Here is an 18,166-nt window from a genome sequence, read left to right as displayed (position 1 = left end):
CCACCGTAGGAATCACCTGAGAGACACTCAGCGGGCGGTTATCTTTTTATTACACCCAGAACGATTGATCACATGTGATTCCTCGGCAGCGTCGTCTCACACATGAAGCACATTTGAGTCATCAGGAGCTCAGAAACTGAAACAGCTGTTTGAGGATTAAAGTAAATACAGATCAATACTCCATAAAGCAAAACAGAAGTCTGTTTGTCCCTGCAGTTATTACAATGAAACAATAAAGGAATGATCTGTACGCTGTCATACTGCCATCGGTCATCAGCTGACTCTGTACAAACACACAAACAAACACACACACAAACAAACAAACACACAAACAAACAAACACACAAACAAACAAACTCAGGATCTTCATCAATAAAACAGATTTAAAACTATCTTCAGGACCGGGACAGGAACAAGTGATAATCAATATATAACAACAGCGTTACCAGAAATCTTGGTTCTAAATAATAAAACAATAAATATTCAACATTTTCACATTTTGCAGTTTAAATTCAAGACAAACAGGAAAAAAGTCTCCTGAATTATAAAATGACTGTAAAATAAAAACAACCTAAACTGTTTGTTTTCATCCACGTGTTACTGATAATCACAGATATATTGATCAGTACTGTCGGTCCCAGCCCTCTTTACATTCACAGCAGGTTTACATTCAGTCACTCAAAGTGATCAATAACTTTGTTCAAAACATAAATATATCAACAGAACACTCAACAAAAAATAATCCCTGATTTTAAAAAACACAGCTGAGTCATTCAGACGTCAACGTTACAAAACATAAAGTTAATATCTCGTCATCGTACACAAACAATCAATAAACTGATCACTGAAATCACTGTTCAATCATTTTACTCTCAGAAGAAACAACTTAATAAGATGTGAGAAATATAATCATCAGATTTGAATCAGATTTCTTTCAGCGAGCAAACACACGTTATTCTGTCATGATGCTCCAGTTTCCTCCAGACTGAAACATTCAATCATCTCGTTAAATATTGTTTCTACTCGTTTGAGAATAAAAAGGATCCAACACGTTTTAAACGAAGATGACACACAGAACTCCTTCAAATTAAGAGACATGATCAGAACTACATCAGCCTGCTGTCGACATCACTGACTGAAGCTGAGACTCGTGTTGTGGCGGAGTCCGACTTCCTGTTCAGGAATCTGCTGCAGTGAAATCAAACATCACGTCACCGCCGAGTCTCCGGAGACAGACAATTCATCTCCACCAGATTACCTGGACAGCTTTAATTTGAAAGTGTTCAGGCTGATTTTGAGCAGGAGCCTTTCATGATTATGTTTGCTGCAGATCTGCTTTTGTATCAAGCAGCTCAAAGTTGTAAGACGACGAGTTTGAGTTCATTTGTCTTCTCGACATCACTCGTCCTGCGACGGGACATTTTCTCATGATGACAAACAAATAAATGAGACACAGAAGCAGGAAGTGGAACGGCCGCAGAGAGAGAAGCGTGATGAGACGAGCTCCTGAGACTCAGCGTGACTTCAGATCCTCCTCGTCACTCCTCCACCTTCACCTCCACCTTCTCCTCCGGCTCCTCCGCCTCCTCCGGCTCCTCCGGGCTGCTCAGAGAGGGAACGCTCTCCATGGACGGATCCGTTCTGCTGCTGACCTCTGGACTGACCAGAGGCTTCTGTTTGAGGCCGGCTCTCCTCTGGTTCCACGTGTGGAGTCCTGCGAGGATCATGACGCAGACGCAGGCCGCCAGCAGGAGAGCGACGACCACCAGCTCGCTGTAATAACTCTTCTGCTGCAACACCTGCTGGGCGTCGTCAGGCTGATCCGTCATGACCTGAGCGTTGTTCTCGGACATCAGGTCCAAGAACAAATCTTCTTCAAGGTTGTTTTTTGATCCAGAATTTTCTGTGTTGGACTCGGTCTCATCTTTCAGATTAGTTGTGAATTTGTCACCCACGTGGGGTCTCCTGTCGTCCTCTGGGTGTTCAGAAGTTGGAGTCGTAGAAGTCGCTGCTGTCTCAGTTGGAATGTCCTCGTAGGGTTCGTCCACGCCGCTCGGCGGAGGCTCGTTGTTGACCTTTGTGACGGGGCTCATGGAGCGCGGAGAAGCGGTCTGTTGGACGTTGTAGCTCATGACCACTTCCTTGTACCTGCCTTCCTCTGCCTCACAGCGGTAGCTCCCAAAGGTGTCGGCGGTGGCGATGAAGCTCAAAGTGCCGTCAGCTGACTGGATGAAGAGGTTCTTGGTCCGGGCGTTGAGTTGAGGCGAGGTCCAGGTCAGAGCGGCCAGGTTGGAAGGTTTCACACACCTGAGCGCCACAACTTCATTCAACTTAACTCCGACTTCTGTAGGAAGAACATTTGAGAATAAATACAAGTGAGAACTTGAGACAGGACGAGTCAAGAAAACAGCCTGACAGGGTCAGTTCACCTCCTCAGGTCCAAACTGAAATATCTCAACAGCCATTCCCCAGAGGATGAACCAGGAGGTGGATCACAGAGGATGAACCAGGAGGTGGATCACAGAGGATGAACCAGGAGGTGGATCACAGAGGATGAACCCTCTGTGATCCACCTCCTGATCACAGAGGATGAACCCTCTGTGATCCACCTCCTGGTTCACCCTCTGTGATCCACCTCCTGATCACAGAGGATGAACCCTCTGTGATCCACCTCCTGATCACAGAGGATGAACCCTCTGTGATCCACCTCCAGCTCCACCGGGAGGTGAACATTAAACTTAGCATTGTTGTTTGAGAACGTTAGCTTGACATGTGTCAGTATGTCGACCGTCTCTTATCAGACAGGATGTTACCTGTGATCTCACTGTTCCTGGGTTGTCCTGCACAAACATCCTCCACTCTGCTTCCCTCCAGGTCCTGAGTCCTGAGGAGGAAACCACAGCCTGTCAGTCGTCACTCAGGGCTGATGGTGCAAAGACTTTATTACAACACTCCATGTGGAGCTCAACCCTCTGTGCTGCGTCTCACATCACACACATCACACACATCTCTGGAATCAAGTCGGACAACAGTTCATATTACATCACATATGAATTAGACAGACAGACTCACTGGGAGGTGAAGACAAAGAGGGAAAGATGTTACAAATGAAACGGGACAAAGTGATGATATGATATATGAAGTTAGAATAAGTCATAACGATCAGACTGTAAACACTCAGCTCTCTTCACCTCTCAGGACGGAGTCAGATATGATTGTATGATGACGGTCAACAGCAGAGCATCTCAATCCAAAGAAAGTTAAGGATTTATTTCCATGTAAACTGAAAGTTAAACATGTTTCAGGCTGGATCCACCTGAAACACGTGACCGTTCTGAAGAGGTTCTGAAGAGGTTCTGAAGGGAACAAGAATTCCTTTCAGCGGCTGAATCTGCGGCTACAGAACCGACCAATAAATGTTTCACTCTTACATGTTGTCGTCACGCCCGTCCAGACGGGTGCAGGCGGTCCCGGACCGGCTCCACCCACACAGAGGATCTCTGGCCAGAACACACTGACGGCAGGTTCTGTAGATGGAGCAGTCCGCCACAGGTACCGCGGTCACGCCCTCCGATGTCCCGATGTAAAGAACTCCCTACAGAACCAGAACCAGAACCCACTCTGACTGACACTGTCACACATGTTCATGTTCAGAGCAACCAGTGTGTGTGTGACTGTTCCTACAGTCGTCACTATGCAGACGACACCTCTCTGTGTGCTCCTGCTCTCTGTGTGCTCCTGCTCTCTGTCTGCTCCTGCTCTCTGTGTGCTCCTGCTCTCTGTCTGCTCCTGCTCTCTGTGCTCCTGCTCTCTGTCTGCTCCTGCTCTCTGTCTGCTCCTGCTCTCTGTGTGCTCCTGCTCTCTGTGTGCTCCTGCTCTCTGTCTGCTCCTGCTCTCTGTGTGCTCCTGCTCTCTGTCTGCTCCTGCTCTCTGTCTGCTCCTGCTCTCTGTCTGCTCCTGCTCTCTGTGTGCTCCTGCTCTCTGTGTGCTCCTGCTCTCTGTCTGCTCCTGCTCTCTGTATGCTCCTGCTCTCTGTCTGCTCCTGCTCTCTGTGCTCCTGCTCTCTGTCTGCTCCTGCTCTCTGTCTGCTCCTGCTCTCTGTCTGCTCCTGCTCTCTGTCTGCTCCTGCTCTCTGTGTGCTCCTGCTCTCTGTGTGCTCCTGCTCTCTGTGCTCCTGCTCTCTGTGTGCTCCTGCTCTCTGTATGCTCCTGCTCTCTGTGTGCTCCTGCTCTCTGTCTGCTCCTGCTCTCTGTGCTCCTGCTCTCTGTCTGCTCCTGCTCTCTGTCTGCTCCTGCTCTCTGTCTGCTCCTGCTCTCTGTGTGCTCCTGCTCTCTGTGTGCTCCTGCTCTCTGTGCTCCTGCTCTCTGTGTGCTCCTGCTCTCTGTATGCTCCTGCTCTCTGTGTGCTCCTGCTCTCTGTGTGCTCCTGCTCTCTGTATGCTCCTGCTCTCTGTATGCTCCTGCTCTCTGTGTGCTCCTGCTCTCTGTATGCTCCTGCTCTCTGTGTGCTCCTGCTCTCTGTGTGCTCCTGCTCTCTGTCTGCTCCTGCTCTCTGTGTGCTCCTGCTCTCTGTCTGCTCCTGCTCTCTGTGTGCTCCTGCTCTCTGTCTGCTCCTGCTCTCTGTGTGCTCCTGCTCTCTGTCTGCTCCTGCTCTCTGTGCTCCTGCTCTCTGTATGCTCCTGCTCTCTGTCTGCTCCTGCTCTCTGTGTGCTCCTGCTCTCTGTGTGCTCCTGCTCTCTGTCTGCTCCTGCTCTCTGTCTGCTCCTGCTCTCTGTGTGCTCCTGCTCTCTGTGTGCTCCTGCTCTCTGTGTGCTCCTGCTCTCTGTGTGCTCCTGCTCTCTGTCTGCTCCTGCTCTCTGTGTGCTCCTGCTCTCTGTCTGCTCCTGCTCTCTGTCTGCTCCTGCTCTCTGTGTGCTCCTGCTCTCTGTGTGCTCCTGCTCTCTGTATGCTCCTGCTCCCTGTGTGCTCCTGCTCTCTGTATGCTCCTGCTCTCTGTGCTCCTGCTCTCTGTGTGCTCCTGCTCTCTGTATGCTCCTGCTCTCTGTGTGCTCCTGCTCTCTGTGTGCTCCTGCTCTCTGTATGCTCCTGCTCTCTGTATGCTCCTGCTCTCTGTGCTCCTGCTCTCTGTGTGCTCCTGCTCTCTGTATGCTCCTGCTCTCTGTGTGCTCCTGCTCTCTGTGTGCTCCTGCTCTCTGTCTGCTCCTGCTCTCTGTGTGCTCCTGCTCTCTGTCTGCTCCTGCTCTCTGTGCTCCTGCTCTCTGTCTGCTCCTGCTCTCTGTACGCTCCTGCTCTCTGTCTGCTCCTGCTCTCTGTCTGCTCCTGCTCTCTGTGCTCCTGCTCTCTGTATGCTCCTGCTCTCTGTCTGCTCCTGCTCTCTGTGTGCTCCTGCTCTCTGTGTGCTCCTGCTCTCTGTGCTCCTGCTCTCTGTCTGCTCCTGCTCTCTGTATGCTCCTGCTCTCTGTGCTCCTGCTCTCTGTATGCTCCTGCTCTCTGTCTGCTCCTGCTCTCTGTGTGCTCCTGCTCTCTGTATGCTCCTGCTCGCTGTGTGCTCCTGCTCTCTGTGTGCTCCTGCTCTCTGTGTGCTCCTGCTCTCTGTGTGCTCCTGCTCTCTGTACGCTCCTGCTCTCTGTGTGCTCCTGCTCTCTGTCTGCTCCTGCTCTCTGTGTGCTCCTGCTCTCTGTGTGCTCCTGCTCTCTGTATGCTCCTGCTCTCTGTGCTCCTGCTCTCTGTGTGCTCCTGCTCTCTGTATGCTCCTGCTCTCTGTGCTCCTGCTCTCTGTGTGCTCCTGCTCTCTGTCTGCTCCTGCTCTCTGTGCTCCTGCTCTCTGTGCTCCTGCTCTCTGTGCTCCTGCTCTCTGTATGCTCCTGCTCTCTGTCTGCTCCTGCTCTCTGTGTGCTCCTGCTCTCTGTGTGCTCCTGCTCTCTGTCTGCTCCTGCTCTCTGTGTGCTCCTGCTCTCTGTGTGCTCCTGCTCTCTGTGTGCTCCTGCTCTCTGTGTGCTCCTGCTCTCTGTATGCTCCTGCTCTCTGTATGCTCCTGCTCTCTGTGCTCCTGCTCTCTGTGTGCTCCTGCTCTCTGTGTGCTCCTGCTCTCTGTGTGCTCCTGCTCTCTGTGTGCTCCTGCTCTCTGTCTGCTCCTGCTCTCTGTGTGCTCCTGCTCTCTGTCTGCTCCTGCTCTCTGTACGCTCCTGCTCTCTGTCTGCTCCTGCTCTCTGTCTGCTCCTGCTCTCTGTGCTCCTGCTCTCTGTATGCTCCTGCTCTCTGTCTGCTCCTGCTCTCTGTGTGCTCCTGCTCTCTGTGTGCTCCTGCTCTCTGTGCTCCTGCTCTCTGTCTGCTCCCTGCTCTCTGTATGCTCCTGCTCTCTGTGCTCCTGCTCTCTGTCTGCTCCTGCTCTCTGTATGCTCCTGCTCTCTGTCTGCTCCTGCTCTCTGTCTGCTCCTGCTCTCTGTATGCTCCTGCTCTCTGTCTGCTCCTGCTCTCTGTGCTCCTGCTCTCTGTATGCTCCTGCTCTCTGTCTGCTCCTGCTCTCTGTGTGCTCCTGCTCTCTGTACGCTCCTGCTCTCTGTCTGCTCCTGCTCTCTGTCTGCTCCTGCTCTCTGTCTGCTCCTGCTCTCTGTATGCTCCTGCTCTCTGTATGCTCCTGCTCTCTGTGTGCTCCTGCTCTCTGTATGCTCCTGCTCTCTGTATGCTCCTGCTCTCTGTATGCTCCTGCTCTCTGTCTGCTCCTGCTCTCTGTGCTCCTGCTCGCTGTATGCTCCTGCTCGCTGTATGCTCCTGCTCTCTGTACGCTCCTGCTCTCTGTACGCTCCTGCTCGCTGTACGCTCCTGCTCGCTGTACGCTCCTGCTCTCTGTATGCTCCTGCTCTCTGTATGCTCCTGCTCGCTGTATGCTCCTGCTCTCTGTGCTCCTGCTCTCTGTGTGCTCCTGCTCTCTGTGTGCTCCTGCTCTCTGTATGCTCCTGCTCTCTGTGTGCTCCTGCTCTCTGTATGCTCCTGCTCTCTGTGTGCTCCTGCTCTCTGTCTGCTCCTGCTCTCTGTCTGCTCCTGCTCTCTGTGCTCCTGCTCTCTGTCTGCTCCTGCTCTCTGTCTGCTCCTGCTCTCTGTCTGCTCCTGCTCTCTGTGTGCTCCTGCTCTCTGTATGCTCCTGCTCTCTGTGTGCTCCTGCTCTCTGTCTGCTCCTGCTCTCTGTGTGCTCCTGCTCTCTGTATGCTCCTGCTCTCTGTATGCTCCTGCTCTCTGTACGCTCCTGCTCTCTGTACGCTCCTGCTCTCTGTATGCTCCTGCTCTCTGTCTGCTCCTGCTCTCTGTGCTCCTGCTCTCTGTGCTCCTGCTCTCTGTACGCTCCTGCTCTCTGTGTGCTCCTGCTCTCTGTCTGCTCCTGCTCTCTGTCTGCTCCTGCTCTCTGTGTGCTCCTGCTCTCTGTGTGCTCCTGCTCTCTGTACGCTCCTGCTCTCTGTGTGCTCCTGCTCGCTGTGCGCTCCTGCTCGCTGTATGCTCCTGCTCGCTGTATGCTCCTGCTCTCTGTATGCTCCTGCTCTCTGTACGCTCCTGCTCGCTGTACGCTCCTGCTCGCTGTATGCTCCTGCTCTCTGTATGCTCCTGCTCTCTGTATGCTCCTGCTCTCTGTATGCTCCTGCTCGCTGTATGCTCCTGCTCTCTGTGCTCCTGCTCTCTGTGTGCTCCTGCTCTCTGTACGCTCCTGCTCTCTGTGCGCTCCTGCTCTCTGTGCGCTCCTGCTCTCTGTGCGCTCCTGCTCTCTGTATGCTCCTGCTCTCTGTCTGCTCCTGCTCTCTGTACGCTCCTGCTCTCTGTCTGCTCCTGCTCTCTGTGCTCCTGCTCTCTGTATGCTCCTGCTCTCTGTGCTCCTGCTCTCTGTGCTCCTGCTCTCTGTGTGCTCCTGCTCTCTGTGTGCTCCTGCTCTCTGTCTGCTCCTGCTCTCTGTATGCTCCTGCTCGCTGTATGCTCCTGCTCTCTGTATGCTCCTGCTCTCTGTACGCTCCTGCTCGCTGTATGCTCCTGCTCTCTGTACGCTCCTGCTCTCTGTCTGCTCCTGCTCTCTGTATGCTCCTGCTCTCTGTGTGCTCCTGCTCTCTGTGTGCTCCTGCTCTCTGTCTGCTCCTGCTCTCTGTGTGCTCCTGCTCTCTGTGTGCTCCTGCTCTCTGTACGCTCCTGCTCTCTGTGTGCTCCTGCTCTCTGTATGCTCCTGCTCTCTGTGCTCCTGCTCTCTGTGCTCCTGCTCTCTGTGTGCTCCTGCTCTCTGTGTGCTCCTGCTCTCTGTGCTCCTGCTCTCTGTATGCTCCTGCTCTCTGTACGCTCCTGCTCTCTGTACGCTCCTGCTCTCTGTGTGCTCCTGCTCTCTGTGTGCTCCTGCTCTCTGTATGCTCCTGCTCTCTGTCTGCTCCTGCTCTCTGTATGCTCCTGCTCTCTGTCTGCTCCTGCTCTCTGTACGCTCCTGCTCTCTGTGCGCTCCTGCTCGCTGTGCGCTCCTGCTCGCTGTATGCTCCTGCTCGCTGTATGCTCCTGCTCTCTGTACGCTCCTGCTCTCTGTACGCTCCTGCTCGCTGTATGCTCCTGCTCTCTGTATGCTCCTGCTCTCTGTATGCTCCTGCTCGCTGTATGCTCCTGCTCTCTGTACGCTCCTGCTCGCTGTACGCTCCTGCTCTCTGTACGCTCCTGCTCTCTGTCTGCTCCTGCTCTCTGTACGCTCCTGCTCTCTGTATGCTCCTGCTCTCTGTCTGCTCCTGCTCTCTGTATGCTCCTGCTCTCTGTGTGCTCCTGCTCTCTGTACGCTCCTGCTCTCTGTGTGCTCCTGCTCTCTGTGTGCTCCTGCTCTCTGTCTGCTCCTGCTCTCTGTGTGCTCCTGCTCTCTGTATGCTCCTGCTCGCTGTATGCTCCTGCTCTCTGTGTGCTCCTGCTCTCTGTGTGCTCCTGCTCGCTGTATGCTCCTGCTCTCTGTGTGCTCCTGCTCTCTGTATGCTCCTGCTCGCTGTATGCTCCTGCTCTCTGTGTGCTCCTGCTCTCTGTCTGCTCCTGCTCTCTGTCTGCTCCTGCTCTCTGTATGCTCCTGCTCTCTGTCTGCTCCTGCTCTCTGTCTGCTCCTGCTCTCTGTACGCTCCTGCTCTCTGTGTGCTCCTGCTCTCTGTCTGCTCCTGCTCTCTGTCTGCTCCTGCTCTCTGTCTGCTCCTGCTCTCTGTGCTCCTGCTCTCTGTCTGCTCCTGCTCTCTGTGTGCTCCTGCTCTCTGTGTGCTCCTGCTCTCTGTCTGCTCCTGCTCTCTGTGTGCTCCTGCTCTCTGTGTGCTCCTGCTCTCTGTGTGCTCCTGCTCTCTGTGTGCTCCTGCTCGCTGTATGCTCCTGCTCTCTGTGCTCCTGCTCTCTGTGTGCTCCTGCTCTCTGTGTGCTCCTGCTCGCTGTATGCTCCTGCTCTCTGTGTGCTCCTGCTCTCTGTATGCTCCTGCTCGCTGTATGCTCCTGCTCTCTGTGTGCTCCTGCTCTCTGTCTGCTCCTGCTCTCTGTCTGCTCCTGCTCTCTGTATGCTCCTGCTCTCTGTCTGCTCCTGCTCTCTGTCTGCTCCTGCTCTCTGTACGCTCCTGCTCTCTGTGTGCTCCTGCTCTCTGTCTGCTCCTGCTCTCTGTCTGCTCCTGCTCTCTGTCTGCTCCTGCTCTCTGTGCTCCTGCTCTCTGTCTGCTCCTGCTCTCTGTGTGCTCCTGCTCTCTGTGCTCCTGCTCTCTGTCTGCTCCTGCTCTCTGTATGCTCCTGCTCTCTGTGTGCTCCTGCTCTCTGTCTGCTCCTGCTCTCTGTGTGCTCCTGCTCTCTGTGTGCTCCTGCTCTCTGTGTGCTCCTGCTCTCTGTGTGCTCCTGCTCTCTGTATGCTCCTGCTCTCTGTGCTCCTGCTCTCTGTGTGCTCCTGCTCTCTGTATGCTCCTGCTCTCTGTCTGCTCCTGCTCTCTGTGTGCTCCTGCTCTCTGTATGCTCCTGCTCGCTGTATGCTCCTGCTCTCTGTGTGCTCCTGCTCTCTGTATGCTCCTGCTCTCTGTCTGCTCCTGCTCTCTGTGTGCTCCTGCTCTCTGTGTGCTCCTGCTCGCTGTCTGCTCCTGCTCTCTGTGTGCTCCTGCTCTCTGTATGCTCCTGCTCGCTGTATGCTCCTGCTCTCTGTCTGCTCCTGCTCTCTGTGTGCTCCTGCTCTCTGTCTGCTCCTGCTCGCTGTATGCTCCTGCTCTCTGTGTGCTCCTGCTCTCTGTATGCTCCTGCTCTCTGTATGCTCCTGCTCTCTGTGCTCCTGCTCTCTGTGTGCTCCTGCTCTCTGTGTGCTCCTGCTCTCTGTCTGCTCCTGCTCTCTGTATGCTCCTGCTCGCTGTATGCTCCTGCTCTCTGTATGCTCCTGCTCTCTGTACGCTCCTGCTCGCTGTACGCTCCTGCTCTCTGTACGCTCCTGCTCTCTGTCTGCTCCTGCTCTCTGTGTGCTCCTGCTCTCTGTGTGCTCCTGCTCTCTGTATGCTCCTGCTCTCTGTATGCTCCTGCTCTCTGTATGCTCCTGCTCTCTGTCTGCTCCTGCTCTCTGTGTGCTCCTGCTCTCTGTATGCTCCTGCTCTCTGTACGCTCCTGCTCTCTGTGTGCTCCTGCTCTCTGTATGCTCCTGCTCTCTGTGCTCCTGCTCTCTGTGCTCCTGCTCTCTGTGTGCTCCTGCTCTCTGTGTGCTCCTGCTCTCTGTGCTCCTGCTCTCTGTACGCTCCTGCTCTCTGTACGCTCCTGCTCTCTGTACGCTCCTGCTCTCTGTACGCTCCTGCTCTCTGTCTGCTCCTGCTCTCTGTCTGCTCCTGCTCTCTGTATGCTCCTGCTCTCTGTCTGCTCCTGCTCTCTGTATGCTCCTGCTCTCTGTCTGCTCCTGCTCTCTGTGTGCTCCTGCTCTCTGTGCGCTCCTGCTCTCTGTGCGCTCCTGCTCGCTGTATGCTCCTGCTCGCTGTATGCTCCTGCTCTCTGTACGCTCCTGCTCTCTGTACGCTCCTGCTCGCTGTACGCTCCTGCTCTCTGTACGCTCCTGCTCTCTGTATGCTCCTGCTCGCTGTATGCTCCTGCTCGCTGTATGCTCCTGCTCTCTGTATGCTCCTGCTCTCTGTATGCTCCTGCTCTCTGTACGCTCCTGCTCTCTGTACGCTCCTGCTCTCTGTCTGCTCCTGCTCTCTGTATGCTCCTGCTCTCTGTATGCTCCTGCTCTCTGTCTGCTCCTGCTCTCTGTCTGCTCCTGCTCTCTGTCTGCTCCTGCTCTCTGTGTGCTCCTGCTCTCTGTGTGCTCCTGCTCTCTGTGTGCTCCTGCTCTCTGTATGCTCCTGCTCTCTGTCTGCTCCTGCTCTCTGTATGCTCCTGCTCGCTGTATGCTCCTGCTCTCTGTACGCTCCTGCTCTCTGTGTGCTCCTGCTCTCTGTGCGCTCCTGCTCGCTGTATGCTCCTGCTCGCTGTATGCTCCTGCTCGCTGTATGCTCCTGCTCTCTGTACGCTCCTGCTCGCTGTACGCTCCTGCTCGCTGTACGCTCCTGCTCGCTGTATGCTCCTGCTCTCTGTATGCTCCTGCTCTCTGTATGCTCCTGCTCTCTGTATGCTCCTGCTCGCTGTATGCTCCTGCTCTCTGTATGCTCCTGCTCTCTGTACGCTCCTGCTCGCTGTACGCTCCTGCTCTCTGTGTGCTCCTGCTCTCTGTACGCTCCTGCTCTCTGTCTGCTCCTGCTCTCTGTGTGCTCCTGCTCTCTGTCTGCTCCTGCTCTCTGTGTGCTCCTGCTCTCTGTATGCTCCTGCTCGCTGTATGCTCCTGCTCTCTGTGTGCTCCTGCTCTCTGTGTGCTCCTGCTCGCTGTGTGCTCCTGCTCTCTGTATGCTCCTGCTCTCTGTGTGCTCCTGCTCTCTGTGTGCTCCTGCTCTCTGTGTGCTCCTGCTCTCTGTATGCTCCTGCTCGCTGTATGCTCCTGCTCTCTGTGTGCTCCTGCTCTCTGTCTGCTCCTGCTCTCTGTCTGCTCCTGCTCTCTGTCTGCTCCTGCTCTCTGTATGCTCCTTCTCTCTGTCTGCTCCTGCTCTCTGTCTGCTCCTGCTCTCTGTACGCTCCTGCTCTCTGTGTGCTCCTGCTCTCTGTCTGCTCCTGCTCTCTGTCTGCTCCTGCTCTCTGTCTGCTCCTGCTCTCTGTGCTCCTGCTCTCTGTGTGCTCCTGCTCTCTGTGTGCTCCTGCTCTCTGTGTGCTCCTGCTCTCTGTGTGCTCCTGCTCTCTGTATGCTCCTGCTCTCTGTGTGCTCCTGCTCTCTGTATGCTCCTGCTCTCTGTGTGCTCCTGCTCTCTGTGTGCTCCTGCTCGCTGTATGCTCCTGCTCTCTGTCTGCTCCTGCTCTCTGTGTGCTCCTGCTCTCTGTGTGCTCCTGCTCTCTGTGCTCCTGCTCTCTGTATGCTCCTGCTCTCTGTGTGCTCCTGCTCGCTGTATGCTCCTGCTCTCTGTGTGCTCCTGCTCTCTGTGTGCTCCTGCTCTCTGTCTGCTCCTGCTCTCTGTGTGCTCCTGCTCTCTGTGTGCTCCTGCTCGCTGTATGCTCCTGCTCTCTGTCTGCTCCTGCTCTCTGTGTGCTCCTGCTCTCTGTCTGCTCCTGCTCGCTGTATGCTCCTGCTCTCTGTGTGCTCCTGCTCTCTGTGTGCTCCTGCTCTCTGTCTGCTCCTGCTCTCTGTGTGCTCCTGCTCTCTGTGTGCTCCTGCTCTCTGTGTGCTCCTTCTCTCTGTATGCTCCTGCTCGCTGTATGCTCCTGCTCTCTGTCTGCTCCTGCTCTCTGTGTGCTCCTGCTCTCTGTCTGCTCCTGCTCTCTGTGTGCTCCTGCTCTCTGTGTGCTCCTGCTCTCTGTATGCTCCTGCTCTCTGTACGCTCCTGCTCTCTGTCTGCTCCTGCTCTCTGTATGCTCCTGCTCTCTGTGTGCTCCTGCTCTCTGTATGCTCCTGCTCTCTGTCTGCTCCTGCTCTCTGTGTGCTCCTGCTCTCTGTATGCTCCTGCTCGCTGTATGCTCCTGCTCTCTGTATGCTCCTGCTCGCTGTATGCTCCTGCTCTCTGTGTGCTATGCTCCTGCTCTCTGTGTGCTCCTGCTCTCTGTGTGCTCCTGCTCTCTGTCTGCTCCTGCTCGCTGTATGCTCCTGCTCTCTGTCTGCTCCTGCTCTCTGTGTGCTCCTGCTCTCTGTCTGCTCCTGCTCTCTGTGTGCTCCTGCTCTCTGTGTGCTCCTGCTCTCTGTATGCTCCTGCTCTCTGTCTGCTCCTGCTCTCTGTGTGCTCCTGCTCTCTGTATGCTCCTGCTCGCTGTATGCTCCTGCTCTCTGTCTGCTCCTGCTCTCTGTGTGCTCCTGCTCTCTGTCTGCTCCTGCTCTCTGTGTGCTCCTGCTCTCTGTGTGCTCCTGCTCTCTGTGTGCTCCTTCTCTCTGTATGCTCCTGCTCGCTGTATGCTCCTGCTCTCTGTCTGCTCCTGCTCTCTGTGTGCTCCTGCTCTCTGTCTGCTCCTGCTCTCTGTGTGCTCCTGCTCTCTGTGTGCTCCTGCTCTCTGTATGCTCCTGCTCTCTGTACGCTCCTGCTCTCTGTCTGCTCCTGCTCTCTGTGTGCTCCTGCTCTCTGTATGCTCCTGCTCGCTGTATGCTCCTGCTCTCTGTCTGCTCCTGCTCTCTGTCTGCTCCTGCTCTCTGTGTGCTCCTGCTCTCTGTATGCTCCTGCTCTCTGTCTGCTCCTGCTCTCTGTATGCTCCTGCTCTCTGTCTGCTCCTGCTCTCTGTGTGCTCCTTCTCTCTGTGTGCTCCTGCTCTCTGTATGCTCCTGCTCTCTGTCTGCTCCTGCTCTCTGTGTGCTCCTGCTCTCTGTCTGCTCCTGCTCTCTGTGTGCTCCTGCTCTCTGTATGCTCCTGCTCTCTGTATGCTCCTGCTCTCTGTGTGCTCCTGCTCTCTGTATGCTCCTGCTCGCTGTATGCTCCTGCTCTCTGTCTGCTCCTGCTCTCTGTGTGCTCCTGCTCTCTGTCTGCTCCTGCTCTCTGTGTGCTCCTGCTCTCTGTATGCTCCTGCTCTCTGTATGCTCCTGCTCTCTGTGTGCTCCTGCTCTCTGTATGCTCCTGCTCTCTGTATGCTCCTGCTCGCTGTATGCTCCTGCTCTCTGGTGTTGAACTCTTTCAGACTGTGTGAATGACGTCATGCAGGTGTGAGCTTTACCTTTACGGAGGACAGCAGCATGCTTTTGATTGGCTGAGCTTGAGTGAAGACCTGAATCTCCTCAATGACCTGCGCACCCCGAGCAAACAAAACCACTTTGTGCAGGAGTCCAGACTCTGCAGGTCAGACAGAGACATGATCAACAACTTTCATACAGATTTCCAGGTGACATTTCTCGGGTCTATCTCAGGTGTGAGCTCTTGTTGATGTCTCACCTGTGAGAAGGAAGAGGACGGTGTACTGTGTGCCGTTGGCGGCCTCGGTCACCATCGCAGCCACGCGACTGTACCGCTCCCCTGAGGAAACCATGATCGGACCACCGCCGTCTGGTTTGACACTGTCGCTGGTCAGGAAGCTCCTCTTCACCTCCGCCAGCACAGAATCTGAAGCGTTCCCGTGTCCACACTGAGGAAACAGAGAGTCTCACAACACCTGACAGCATGACATCACCTGTGTGTGTGCGTGTGTGTGTGTGTGTGTGACATAATGTGCTTCAGTAATATTTGTATAGGTTTACTGTGACTGCCTGGTGCTGGAGGAAGGCTTCATGTTGGACAGAACCGAGCCACGGCGCTGCTGAACAGCTCTGTCACACAGTTCTGTCTCGTTTCTCTTAAAGACACTTCAACACTTTCTGGATTGATGTTACATTCTATTATTTTATATTTTCATGCTCAATAACTTGTTTTCTTTTCTCATCTGGTACTAAAACAGGTTTTTACTTCTCCCGCCTGTTGGAATCAGGAAACGACGGTCTGAAAGATGGAGTCTGTTAAACCTCCATCTGCTTATTTAAAGACCGTCAGCTTCATGTTTCCAGACGCAGATCTTCTGTTCCCAGTGTAGGATTCTGACCTGTCTGCTGCATGTTCGTCCTCACAGTCTGAGCGCTGGTTTGTGTTTGTTGGTTTCTTGTGTGTCTGATTGGATGTCTTTGTGTTCAGCTGTCTGCTGCTCGTGTTATTCTACTGACTCGGCTTCATTAGAATTGAAAACATGGATTTCTGGCTAACATAGAACCTGGACACAGGACGAGGCTGGATATCGTCTGTCCTCCACACTCACCTTCCCCAGGTACGAGTGTTTTCCCACCAGAGGACTCCACTGGTGTGTCTGCATGTCAAAGGTTCTGTAGCTCTGCGTGAACACATCCCGCACATCCTGCAGTTTGAAGACGCACACGGCAGATTCTGGACCCGAAGACCTGAAGAGGATCGCAGATAAAGCTCAGGTCACCTCGTCTGTCTCACACAGAGGAAGTTATTCAAAGACCCGGGAGACTGCAGGGATCCTGGTCTGACTCTGGTCTGATTCTGGTCTGATCCTGGTCTGATCCTGGTCTGATCCTGGTCTGACTCTGGTCTGACTCTGGTCTGATTCTGGTCTGATTCTGGTCTGACTCTGGTCTGATTCTGGTCTGACTCTGGTCTGATTCTGGTCTGATTCTGGTCTGACTCTGGTCTGATTCTGGTCTGATTCTGGTCTGACTCTGGTCTGATTCTGGTCTGATCCTGGTCTGACTCTGGTCTGACTCTGGTCTGATTCTGGTCTGATTCTGGTCTGATTCTGGTCTGATTCTGGTCTTGTCTCAGTCTTGGTCATGCTGTTAAAACACCTGATTAGGGCTGTTTTTGACTAAGGATTTTCATAGTCGCCGTCATGCCAGACAAAAAGTGTCGATCCCTGAGTGCGACCTGACAGGCAGGAGAGTGATGGTGAACCGCTCCTCAAGCGTGCCTGTCAGGTCGCACTCAGGGATCGACACTTTTTGTCTGCCATGACAGCGACGCGCAGGAGCTGCAGCAGCTAACGTGAGTAGTTCAAAAACCTTTTTCATAAACTCTGTGTACACAAACAATGTTCTCAATGCTCGTGTTCATGTGTAGAGACCCTGGTGATACTACCAGCAAAGTTTCATGTTGTGTCGAGACTTCTTAGTGTTCTAAAACTAGAGATTTTGATGCTAGCATGTCCTGCTCCATGCACTCCCGTTCAAAATTAACGTGCCCAAAACCGAAACTACGGTAAATCTTAAAAGTGCCTCTTTCGTCATAATTATGCTTTTACACGAAGGTTTGACTCATATTCAATCCCAAATAAAGCCTCGGTTGCTTTTTGGCGAGAGTTTCACTTTAACAAGCCTTACCCGTTTCAAATGATACAACATGTTGGTTGTCGTCGTGCGATATGAAAGAAGCTGCTGACACAACTTGAACTTAACTTTCTTCGGGTCATCTTTAACCTTTTCAGAATACTCCCACACTTTGGATAATTTTTTTAGTAGCCATTGTGAGCCAATAAATCCATAAATGCTAACGGTCCTGTAGTGTGCTGCTCACCGCCGCTCATTTGGATTGTGCAACTGCAGTGGGTGATTTATTAAAGGGATATTCCGGTGTAAATTTAATCCATGGTCTAACACACAGTGAAACTGTGTTAGACTCCCTCTCGAGAGATAAAGTTTGCAGACCGCTAGCTAACGTAGTTTTAGCATCCTCAGAAACGACCACACGACAACAATACACTGCAGTAAATGGATCCAAATATAAACCGCCATCAAAAAGCCACAAATAATGCTCAGAACAGCACCAAACTTCAGCAACAGTAGAAACAGGGTCCCAGCACGTATTTCGAGGCATCAAACATTTGATATCATTGCCGGATTTGTTGGAATACATAAACAAAACTCACCTCTCCAGCTGCAGGCTCGTTGTGGGGAAGCCCTGCGAGTCGATTACCGAGTGCAGTAGAGTGATGATCATTACTGCAGGACTCTACTGCACTCGGTAATCGACTCACAGGGCTTCCCCACAACAAGGAAGGCTTCTCAGGTGGTGAGATTTGTTTATATTTTCCGACAAATACGGCAACTATATCAAATGTTTGATGCCTTGAAATATGTGCTGCGACCTTATTTCCTCGACTACGAGGTTCATAGTGGAATCAGACCTCTCCGAATCGAATCGTCGAGTAGTCGACTATTGGAGGTCCGCCCTACACCTGATGATTTCTTTTTTTAACGTAATGATCGGACCTCCATGTGGAGGTGTTGGTTCTGTCTTCCTACCACTGGGAGGTGAAGACGCCGTAGAACAGCGTGTCGGCGGCGCCGCTGCCCTCTGCTGGCTGCAGGGTGAACACGTCCTCCAGAACGTTGAAGGGAAGCTGTTTGGGCAACTGACAGATCAGAGGAGCTTTGGCGAAGGACGTCCACTTCTTCTGCAGAGTTCTCTGTCCACCAACGTCGTCCTGAAACATCAGCAGAGAGAACAAACTTCAGTGTTTCTACCTCAGAGATCCATCTTTAGTTCTGCAGGCTGGGTTCTACTGTCACCTTGCACACTTGGGCCACCCGAGCGATTTGCAGGTCGTCTATGAAGCTGAACTCTTTCCCAACTTCACTGAAGAAGAAGTAGAGCTTCTTGTCGGCCGGGTCCAGTGATGAGCTGACAAACGTTGGCTCTGAAATACAGGAAGTGAAGACAGAGGAGGAAGCTGAGGGCGCTGTGCCATGTGAACCACGAGAAAAGAGATCTGAGAGCAGAACAAGTTTCCAGCTGAGAAATGAAGAGAAACGATCAAGCTATTCAAAGATAATAATGTGTTTCACCTCTCTCCTTCTGAACGATCAGTACTGGTTCAGTAAATGAGGTCGTGCTCAGATTTAATACGAGTGTCAAAGCAGGAACGTAAACGATGTTGACCAGCAGTAAACTGGTCAGTACCGGCTGTCACTAGATCAACTTTACATCTTTTGCATCGTTCATTTTCTTTTCGGATCAATTCAAGTTTTATCTTATCGTCTATTAAAACATCAAAGTGCTCAGAAGTCTTGTTTTGGCCTTTTCGAGACATTTAGAGGGATTTTTTCAAGCAAAGAGGAAGTGAATCACTAGAGCAGAGATCAGGAAGTCCAGTCCAGTGTTTCACACTTCACTGCTGCACACTGAAAGTATGTCAGCTTCACAAATGTGTGT

General features: G+C 53.1%; 1 protein-coding gene across 1 annotated transcript in view; it reads right to left on the bottom strand.

The window, feature by feature from the left end:
• Positions 1–32: 32 nt before the first annotated feature.
• The window catches only part of LOC115568109 (semaphorin-4A-like), a 32,365-nt gene continuing 14,231 nt past the window's right edge, over positions 33–18,166 (bottom strand). Inside the window, exons 7-14 of the mRNA XM_030395188.1 lie at positions 17,524–17,651; positions 17,257–17,438; positions 15,255–15,393; positions 14,405–14,594; positions 14,190–14,305; positions 3,432–3,595; positions 2,814–2,884; positions 33–2,344 (exon numbers count right to left, since the gene is read on the bottom strand). Of these exons, the coding sequence (XP_030251048.1) occupies positions 1,539–2,344; positions 2,814–2,884; positions 3,432–3,595; positions 14,190–14,305; positions 14,405–14,594; positions 15,255–15,393; positions 17,257–17,438; positions 17,524–17,651 (1,796 nt within the window). The 3' untranslated portion in view covers positions 33–1,538. The remainder of the gene's footprint in view (positions 2,345–2,813; positions 2,885–3,431; positions 3,596–14,189; positions 14,306–14,404; positions 14,595–15,254; positions 15,394–17,256; positions 17,439–17,523; positions 17,652–18,166) is intronic.

This window comes from Sparus aurata, chromosome 17 (genome assembly GCF_900880675.1).
Source record: "Sparus aurata chromosome 17, fSpaAur1.1, whole genome shotgun sequence".
Taxonomy (NCBI): Eukaryota; Metazoa; Chordata; class Actinopteri; order Spariformes; family Sparidae; genus Sparus; species Sparus aurata.
The sequence above is the reverse complement of the archived record's forward strand: the minus strand, read 5'-3'. Positions and strand labels throughout refer to the sequence as shown.